The sequence below is a fragment of the Sinocyclocheilus grahami genome, unplaced genomic scaffold (assembly GCF_001515645.1).
Source record: "Sinocyclocheilus grahami isolate Dianchi unplaced genomic scaffold, SAMN03320097.WGS_v1.1 scaffold1278.1, whole genome shotgun sequence".
In the NCBI taxonomy this organism is placed as follows: Eukaryota; Metazoa; Chordata; class Actinopteri; order Cypriniformes; family Cyprinidae; genus Sinocyclocheilus; species Sinocyclocheilus grahami.
In genome coordinates, this window is record NW_015506457.1 from 115,621 (window position 1) to 126,253 (window position 10,633).

Consider the following 10,633-nt stretch of genomic DNA (forward strand, 5'->3'; position numbering starts at 1 on the left):
TAAATAAGTTTGACACATTTAACAACAATAAAGCTAAGCCTTGGTTGTAGCAATGCCACATAAGGTGTGATTTATGTATATGGTTGTTGATTAACACTGATGTATTGTTGATCGTTTAATCTAATTATCACCCCATTTTCTGTATTGTTGCCTCTATATATGTGTGTGTATTTGTTCCAGATGAGAAGTCGCGTGAGATTTGAGGTGTGACCTGGCATTGCGAACTTCCACGTGATGATAACTAGGAAGTTCGTTTTACTATATAGATAGCCGGCTTACCGGCATTCGAGAGGGTTGGTACAGATTTGGGGAGGGAGGGTACTTACCAAGGAGGAGTTTAACAGTTTCAGTCACTACTTTGAATCTGCTCTAGGATGTTCATTCATGATCTTCCACCGGTGAGACTGATTCAAATCTTGTATATAGTTTTCACGGACACAAAGACAATCTACATTACCATACACTCATCACACACTCATTTTTTGTGCTTTATGTATATTTGATCTATTTGTATAATACACTGGGTATTTGATACAGATTTTGTGTGTCTGTGATCTATATCTTTTTCCTTTGTTGGGTAAAGTGAGCGTCTCTCCCATATTGTTTTTGTACTTTCCACGTCATAATATGCGGAGTGTTACATAGTGGTGGCCCGTACGGGGACGTTCTGTTTTTGATTGATTTTTGTTGTGTTATATATCTGTAAATATGGAGGAAATGGATTCTGATACCCAGATTGCTATGGTTGGTAATAATGTACAGACACCTAATGATCAGGGTGAAAATGATATGGATGATGTGGGTAACACTGCTGCTATGACTGATGTAGGTTTTACTGCAGGCCCGTTTGTAACACGACGTAATCCTACAGCAGAAGTAACATCTATGCTAAGTTCCCTTTACATTTCTGACACTGAGGATAAAACTGATGATGATAATGAAGCAACTAACTGTTTGATCAATGCTATGTTATCCAAGTAATGCAAGCAGACATTGATAAACTTAAGGTGTATTTATTGGCCCGTAGCACAAAGGTACAGGCTGAGGAACATGATTTTAAACAATCAAGTGAAAGTGCCTTAAATCGAGAGGCCAATTTCAGGCAGGCAGTGGATGCTGGCTTGGAAGAGTTGGAGGAATACTTCTAGAAAAGTCTGGAGAAGGCTGTGACAGATTGTTTCCAGAGGAAAGAAGCAAAATGGGAGAGTCAGTTAAAAAAAAAGCGTTACACAAGTACCCCTTCATTGTCCCGCCTTCAATTATACACTTCAGCTACTTCCTTTTCTTCAATTACTGCCCCTAGCGCCCCGATTCCTACTGCTAGGACTGAAGTGCTGCCAAATAAACCCACTAACGTTACATATGATGCCTCCTTGGTCAAGAATCCACTAACCACTGTGCTCAATCCTCCAGCTGTTCAAAGCGCTACGTCCTTCTGTGCGCAGCCTCCCATCCAAGTTTCCCACCTTTGGAGACGTGTGTGAGATGGCGGATGTGCTCACGTTCATCGAACAGTGTGAGAACTACCTGGAAATTAGGCCACTGCCCAGTGCTGAGCTCATGGGAACCCTTAGCACAGTGTTGCGGGGTCCCGCTCTAAGCTGGTGGAAGGCTGAAAAGAGGAAGATAACTGATTGGTGGTCTTTCAAGAAGGCATTTATGGCTGCTTTTTTACCAGAGGCTTACCTCACTAAAGTCGAAGGTCAATGGTACAGTAGCCAAAACAGCGCCTGAGAGACTTTGTCTACGACTATCGGGCCCTCTGCCTAAAGTGGAAACCTGCTATTTCCGAGGACGAGATGGTGAGTTGTATCCTCAGTAATATCAATCCCAGTGTGGCAGGCTGCCTAAGAGGGACGGTAAGAATGGTGGAACAGTTGGTGAAAGTGGGTTCAATGGTGGAGAAGGACTGAATGGGGGCAAAGGATTATTGGCAGAAGGTTGGCAGTCACAATGCTAAAGCTGATAAGAAAACACCTGAAAGAAATACCTCTAAACACCTGGCTGGATTATCTATAGCTCAACCACAGGCAGCAACATCCCTCCTCTTGATTCCCGTAGTGGTGCAAGGCAGAGAGATGAAGGCGGTGGTCGACACAGGAAGTACCTTCACACTAATGCAGGAGACTATGTGGAGACAGTTAGGAAGTGAAACCACGACAAGAACGTCTAACCCTCCCCAAAAGTTCATCATGGCAGATAGAAAAGTTCACCAAGCTATAGACCAGAAGTACATTAGTTATAAGTGGCATAATAAGGTATGCAAATTAAATACCTTTATAATGAAGGATGCCCACTTAGCATTTCCTCTTTTGGCTGGCTTGGACTTTTTGAGAGAGCTTGGAGCTTGCCCAGAATAGATATGGCCTGTAGGTAGAGGGGAGTTACATGTACTACCCCTTCTCAAACACTCAGGGGGCTACGGGGCAAACAACCATGTTGGTTGGTGAAACCAGACTCCTCAATGCCACTGTAAGTCTCTATTGTGCATTACCTTCAACCTGGGAGACACCACTCATTTCGTCTAAGCCTCAAGATGATCCGGTCTGGGATTCAGACAATCAAGAGGAGCATCAGAAACTGATGTCTGCTTTGCCACATGCTACCTCCAGCGTCCTAGGGAAAACTGATGTGAAAAACACAGAATTATTTTGTCAGATGAAATGCCCATTAAATCTCGAGCTTACTGGGTTTCCCCCTTCAAGAAGAAGATTGTTGAAGAACACGTGGACAAAATGCTGAAAGACTACATCATCGAGCCCTCATGTTCCCCTTGGGCATCACCGGTCGTGCTGGTTCCTAAACCAGATGGCTCATACAGATTTTGTGTAGACTACAGAAAACTTAATAACAAGACATTGCCTGGCGCTTACCCCATGCCTTTTGTACATGACATCTTGGAGTCTATGGAAGGAGCCGCATGGTTCAGCACCCTAGATCGCCAGTCAGGTTATTGGCAGGTGGAGATGGAGGAGAGCAGAAAAGACTAAGATGGCTTTTATTACCACCAAGGGGCTATATCAATTCCAGTCTATGCCATTTGGGCTCAGGAATTCAGGGGCCGCGTTTCAAAGGCTGATGGAGAAGGTTTTGGCAGAACTTAGGAGACAGTTCTGCTTTGTATATATTGACGATATAATTGTATTTTCCAGATCATTATCGGTACACACATCACATCTAAATATAATATTACAAAGACTCACCCAGTCCAAGCTCACCCTCAACATGAAAATGTGCCATTTCTTTAGAGTAGAGGAGCCGAAGTGCACACTGGAAAAACCAAAGCTGTCATTCAATATCCTCCACCCAAAGACTTCAAAACACTCCAACGCTTTCTTGGTTTAGCCGACTGGTATTACAAATTCATACCTCATTTTGCAGATATCACAGCTTCCCTCAACAATCTGAAAAAGAAAAATGTAAAGTGGAAATGGACCCTTGAATGCCAGGCCAGCTTCGACACCATCAAATTGTCACTTCAAAGTCCACCTGTCTTAATCCAACCTGACCTCAGTCAGCCGTTCCAGGTCCATACTGATGCCAGTGATGTGGGTCTGGGGGCCATTCTCTGCCAGCAGACACCTGAGGGGGAGAGAGTAATAGCTTATGCATCTCAAACTCTACACGGAGCGAAGCTTAATTACTCAACTTCCAAAAAAGAATGTTTGGTGGTGGTCTGGCTGGTGGAAAAATGGAAACATTATCTGGAGGGGAAACAATTTGATGTGTATACTGACCATGCTGCCTTAGCCTGTGTATTTAACAGCCCCAAGACCAGCTCTCGTCTGACCCGTTGGACCCTTTGACTGCAGCAGTTTGACTTTCAAGTCCACCATTGGAAGGGCTGCCTTAACCAAGGACCTGACGCGCTGTCTAGGGTCCCTGGGTCTGTAAAGGAAGAAGAAGCACCTTGTCTGGTGGTTACACCAGCTAAACATTCTTCAGACATTCCCCACGCACTTGCTGAAATAACACAAGCCTAAAACAGCGACGAAACGGTCAGTCGGCTGAAATCAGAACCTAAAACCAGGAAAGTAAAAGACCTGCAAATTACCTTTGAAGAACATCAGGGATTCTTATATCGCCACATTCCAATGAAGAATGGGGATACCTTTCAGTTGGTTGTCCCTCAAACTTTAATACTTGGATTTCTGCATTACTTCCATGACAACCCAATGGGTGGACATCTGGGCAGATGAAAGACTCTGTTGAGGCTGTTAGAGGTGGCTTGGTGGCTGACAGTGCATGCTGACGTCTGGAGTTACGAAAATACAAACATGGTTTGTAGTGGTATGCTACAATCAACACAAGTCACAGAACCTGGTCAAATAATGGGGGTGGACCTTATGGGACCATTGCCATGCAGCAAGAAACGAAATGCATACTGCTGGTCATAGTAGATTACTACTCTAAATGGGTAGAATTGTTCCCCCTACTTGACAGTAAGACACCAAAAATCGTGAGGATACTTAGAGAGAAAGTGTTCATCCGATGGGGCATTCCAAAGTATCTTGTGTCAGACCGGGGTTCTCAGTTTACCTCTAAAATGCTGGTCGAATTGTGTAAGACCTGGGGAAGCATCCAGAAACTCACCACAAGTTATCATCCTCAGACAAATCTGACAGAGAGAATAAACCGAACATTACAAACCATGACTGCATCGTATCTGGGGCAATATCATCCCTTATGGGATCATTGGTTACCTGAGTTCTGCTTTGCCATTAATTCTGCTTATCAAGAGACCAACAGCAAGACTCCTGCTGAATTAATGATTGGCCGCCAACTTCAGGGACCCCTGGAAAGATTAATTCACAAACCCCCCACACCGGATCAAACAGCCTATAATCTTGTCAAAAGACAAACCAGGATGGCAGAGGAGGTAAAACATAGAGGGACTGTACAAAAGGCCAGACAAGTGAGATATTATAATTACCGGAGGAAAGATGCGCAATTTCAGCCAGGAGATCTTGTCTGGATGAGGATTCATCCTCTCTCGTCGGCCTCAGATAAATACTCTGCCAAGCTAGCGCCCAAGTGGGAGGGACCAGCAGAAGTAATAAAAAGAATGGGGCCAATAAATTACACCATTCGCTGGGGCAACCCACCTAAAACAGACAATGTTAATGTGGTAAACCTGAAACGCTGGTATGGTCGCTCTCCTCCGATGCCGATGGCTGGGGGAGGGGATTTATGTAGCAATGCCACGTAAGGTGTGATTTATGTATATGCTTGTTGATTAACACTAATGTATTGTTGATCGTTTTAATCTAATCACCCCGTTTTCTGTATTGTTGCCTCTATATATGTGTATGTATTTGCCCCAGATGAGAAGTCGCGTGAGATTTGAAGTGTGACCTGGCATTGCGAACTTTCACGTGATGATAACAAGGAAGTTCGTTTTTCTATATAGGTAGCTGGCTTACCGGCGTTCGAGAGGGTTGGTGCTCACTCTGTTCATTTCTATTTTGCCCGGGTCTTCAAATGTTTGTGGAATACTTACCAAACTGTTTTTGGATTTTACGGCCGCCTCTCTTGCGGAGTTTTTTTTTGTGTATGTTTATTTTTCTGGACATTGGATTACTTACCAAGGAGGAGTTTAACAGTTTCAGTCACTACTTTGAATCTGCTCTAGGATGTTCATTCATGATCTTCCACCGGTGAGACTGATTCAAATCTTGTATATAGTTTTTACGGACGCAAAGACAATCTACATTACCATACACTCATCACACACTCATTTTTTGTGCTTTATGTATATTTGATCTATTTGTATAATACGCTGGGTATTTGATACAGATTTTGTGTGTCTGTGATTTATATCTTTTTCCTTTGTTGGGTAAAGTGAGCGTCTCTCCCATATTGTTTTTGTACTTTCCACGTCATAATATGCGGAGTGTTACAAGGTGTCATTCTTTTGTTGGCGAACTTGTTGCAAAACCTTTTGATGCTTTTGCAGAAGTTCTCTGTGAACAGGTATATTTTTCTCATACTTTGCCCATATTTTCAGCAGCTGAAAATTTCCAATAATGGCTGAGTAATCAGTACAATGTTCTCAGTGTATGTAGGGTGGGGTTAGGCAATAGAAGATTTGATTAGAACAGTATAAAAACCATTACGCCTATGGAGAGTCTCGGAAAGCACATATACATTGTGTGTGTGTGTGCGTTTGTGCTAGTACTTCGATCTGCTTGTGTGTGTGGTTATATATATATATTATTATTTTTTTTTTCTTTAAATGAAAACCCAGTTGCAGTTTGCATTGTGTATAGATAGATGCATTTAACATTCCAAAGAGATGTATGGACATACACTACACACTTAATTCCTTTAACACAGTCAATTAAAGCACATGTAAATTGGATTTATTTTTCCATGACTTAAGTATTTCTCTATATGCTGGTATTCCAGTGGATTTACTCTATGATGAATGTGTGTTTCAGTGGAAGAAACTCTGGTAAGGCTGGTGAACGGCTCTGGGCCTCACGAAGGTCGAGTGGAGGTGTTCCATGAGCTTCGATGGGGGACAGTGTGTGATGATGTTTGGGACATAAAAGATGGAGACGTTGTGTGCAGGATGCTGGGCTACCGTGACGCCAGAGAAATCCACAAAACAGGCCGGTTTGGACAAGGTCAGAGTGACTTCAAGGCAGCTACAGACGTGCTTGCAAAGAGTTACAAAGCCACCAAGAGTGACTGCATTTAGTGCACTCTACATTACTGTGCCCTAAAAGGGTTTTAGTCATATTTGCACAAATCTCCATGCTTGACTCCTTGACATACTGTAGCTGAGAGAGTAGGTAATGTGTGAATGGATTAAATATGCTTCAAATCTCAAATGTAACTTGGATAAAAGAGTCCAAGTCAAATGTTTAAAATGCATGTCCATTGTCCTATTCAATTAAACCATAAAGATTGATGAGATGCATGAGATCCATTTTCTCTCTCTTTTAGGCACTGGGTTAATCTGGATGGATGATGTTGCTTGTGCTGGTACTGAAGACTCTATTCACCAGTGTAAATTCTCAGGATGGGGAAAAACCAACTGCGGTCACGTAGAAGATGCAGGGGTGACCTGTAACATATAGCCTGTTTTAAGTCTTCAATATCCTGTAAAATGGACAGTTAAACTGTAAGTGTGGATGATTTGCAGGCTCTGAGGAAACCGTGTCTGTGTCCTTCTACACAGCATAAGACTTATGAACCAGTTTGTGGCAGAGTAAAATATCAGACCCTGGAGATCAGACACAGGCTCAACATTCTACCTGCAAAGAACTACTACCCAAATACTTCAGCCATATCCATCAAATGGGGGAGGAATATCCCACATGCAGTGGAAGAGTGTGTGCGCGTGCGTGTGTGCTCTATGCTGCTGCTTTAAACAAAAACTTAGTTGCAGTTTATGTTGTGTATAGATAGATGCATTTAACTTTCGTAAGAGATTTATGGACACACACTAGTATATTTTTTATAACTTTTAACTCATAAGGATTTAAAATGATTATGTAGTTGCAAATGTGCCTAAAACATTGACCATAACTGACAAGTCATGGCATGGTCAGCAATTGTATACCTCAGTTAATGGTGAGTACCAATTACAGTCAGTATTAATTGTTCAGTCGCTTCATTATAACACTAAAATGTCAGTATTGGTTCATGTTTGACCAATAAATTATTGTTTACTTAATTTAGTGTTGAATAGCATTATCCGACATGAATAATGCAAATGATACAATAAAATATATATTCTAAATATCAGTTATCAAAGAGTGATTAATTGCAACATGCGATATATATTTTCTGACTAGTTAAGGCCACTTTCTGATGTATTGTTGTTTAGTCTAGTGCTGTACGGAGAGAGGTGTTGGAGTGATGTTTGTGTCTCCAGCGGTCTCTGTACAGTAGTGTCGGGTAGCATGCATGTACATGTCTATCAGTGGCACACACAAGGGTCAGCTGCGCATTGTAAAGTTTAAGCAAAGATGCCAAGACCTGGTTTGGGGGCCAAGCATTGACTGTGACATTAAGGGGCTGGTCCAGGACTCTGAACTGTGCCTTCTCAGTGGGAAGACTGGACTACCAGCCCTAACACCCATGGGAACACCTTCAGCTACATATTTGTAGGGAAATTCATGGCCATGGTGTTTCTCATTATCAGCACTTTCGGGTGGTCATCTACAGATCTCCATTCAGAATGGCCCAAGATAGTAGCAGCTGGGACAAACCCATCACAGATGATCACACACACACCAAAGTAATCTGCGTAACTGCCTGTCCTGTCACAGCCTGTCTCGACTCCACCGTGGTGGTCTTCATCTCTGCTTAGTTGCCAGCTCCACCCTTGTCTCTAGCTCTATCGGTTCCACAAGTTCCCGTGCTGATTGATTGCTCCACCATTGCAATGATCAGCCTTCTTCACCATGGTCCCCTTTTCTACAGTGGTCATCTCCAGCTTCATCTGACAGCACCTGAAATCTGCTCCTTAAGTGGGGGGCTTTGTCATGTTACCTACTTCTGTGCTCTTGTTTTTAGTGGTTTTTAGTACTAGACTTTTAGTTTGTAGGTTTGCTCTGCTCCGTGTTTGCCCTTGTTCTTGTATTCAGTAGTTAACTGATGGCATTTTACTGAGGCAAGTTACTCTAGTATACATTTTTTTCCACCACTGAATTTAAGAACAACATTTTAAAAATGGACTTTTCTTAGAATCGCATGATACAAACTCGCAATTGCAAGTTATAAGGTCAGAATTGCGAGATATAAAGTCGAAATGGCGGAATATAAACTCACAACTGCGAGAAAAAAAGTCAGAATTGCAAGAGGTAAACTCGCAACCACAAGAAAAAACTTAGATAAGTAGTTACAATTTCCTTTTTTTTAAATATTTTATTCAGTGGTGGAAAAGGACTTCCATAGTTTTTCCTGTGGCGTAGATGGAATAAATTCTTGCTATCCTAGCAACCTTATTTCTAGAAAAACAGTAATAGTAAATTCCATCAATGCTAGGAAAAGAGTTAACATGCATTCTAGCTGCTTCGTTTTGAAACAGCTGAAGCTTATTTATTAAGTGTGCAGGATATCCACCCAATAAGGCATTACAGTAATCTAATCATGATTTCATAAATGCATGAATACGATTTTCTGCATTAGAGACAGACAGCAAATGTATTTGTTTAGCAACATTTCAAAGGTGAAAAACGACTGTTATACAAACACTGAAAATAGGGTCAGATTGCTATGAAATATAAAACACAGATTCTTGACTGTAGAAGATGATGTAACAGTAAATTCATCAATGGACAGATTGTATTCAGTTATCTTTAGCTCTGAGTTTTTGGTACAATAACAAATATCTATGTTTTATCAGAATTTCTGAAGAAGGAAATTACTAGCCATCCAGTCTCTAATATCACAAACACACCATGCTAATTTGTCAAACTGACAAGTCCTTTCGCCAGGACTGGAGGAATATAAAGCTGAGCATCATCTGCTTAAAGTGAAAACTACTGCCATTGTTCCTGATAATATACCATAAGGGGAGCATATAGAAAGAGAAGATTAAGGGACCAAATACTGAGCCTTCATGAAGTACTGGTACTTCATACCTAAATTGTGATTAGTCTGATACCTCATCATTGACACAAACAAACTGGTAATGCAATTGCAACAAAATTCTCAAGCTTATGTTCTATCGTGTCAAAAGCAGCACTAAGCTATAATAGCAATAGAAAAGAAATCCAGTCCTGGACACATGATACAAGCAAATCATTTGTAACTCTAAGTTCAGTCTCTATGCTACGATAAGGCCTAAATTCTGACAGAAATACAGATTGTTGGGAGGACACTACTTTTTATAATTTTAGACATAGACTTATGCTTTATAGTGAATAGTTAATAATGTTGAGAAAAGGCTATGAAATTACAGGTAACAGCTCTTATTGGTTTTGTGTGTGTGTGTGTGTGTGTGTGTGTGTGTGTGTGTGTGTGTGTTTTATCAGAATTTCTGAAGAAGGAAATTACTAGCCATCCAGTCTCTAATATCACAAACACACCATGCTAATTTGTCAAACTGACAAGTCCTTTCGCCAGGACTGGAGGAATATAAAGCTGAGCATCATCTGCTTAAAGTGAAAACTACTGCCATTGTTCCTGATAATATACCATAAGGGGAGCATATAGAAAGAGAAGATTAAGGGACCAAATACTGAGCCTTCATGAAGTACTGGTACTTCATACCTAAATTGTGATTAGTCTGATACCTCATCATTGACACAAACAAACTGGTAATGCAATTGCAACAAAATTCTCAAGCTTATGTTCTATCGTGTCAAAAGCAGCACTAAGCTATAATAGCAATAGAAAAGAAATCCAGTCCTGGACACATGATACAAGCAAATCATTTGTAACTCTAAGTTCAGTCTCTATGCTACGATAAGGCCTAAATTCTGACAGAAATACAGATTGTTGGGAGGACACTACTTTTTATAATTTTAGACATAAACAGAAGATTTGAGACTTAAACTTTGACTTATGCTTTATAGTGAATAGTTAATAATGTTGAGAAAAGGCTATGAAATTACAGGTAACAGCTCTTATTGGTTTTGTGTGTGTGTGTGTGTGTGTGTGTGTGTGTGTGTGT

At 41.2% G+C, this 10,633-nt stretch overlaps 1 protein-coding gene across 1 annotated transcript in view; it reads left to right on the forward strand.

The window, feature by feature from the left end:
• The window catches only part of scara5 (scavenger receptor class A, member 5 (putative)), a 109,860-nt gene extending 102,136 nt beyond the window's left edge, over positions 1–7,724 (forward strand). Inside the window, exons 9-10 of the mRNA XM_016254747.1 lie at positions 6,441–6,629; positions 6,952–7,724. Of these exons, the coding sequence (XP_016110233.1) occupies positions 6,441–6,629; positions 6,952–7,085 (323 nt within the window). The 3' untranslated portion in view covers positions 7,086–7,724. The remainder of the gene's footprint in view (positions 1–6,440; positions 6,630–6,951) is intronic.
• The last annotated feature ends 2,909 nt before the right edge of the window (positions 7,725–10,633 follow it).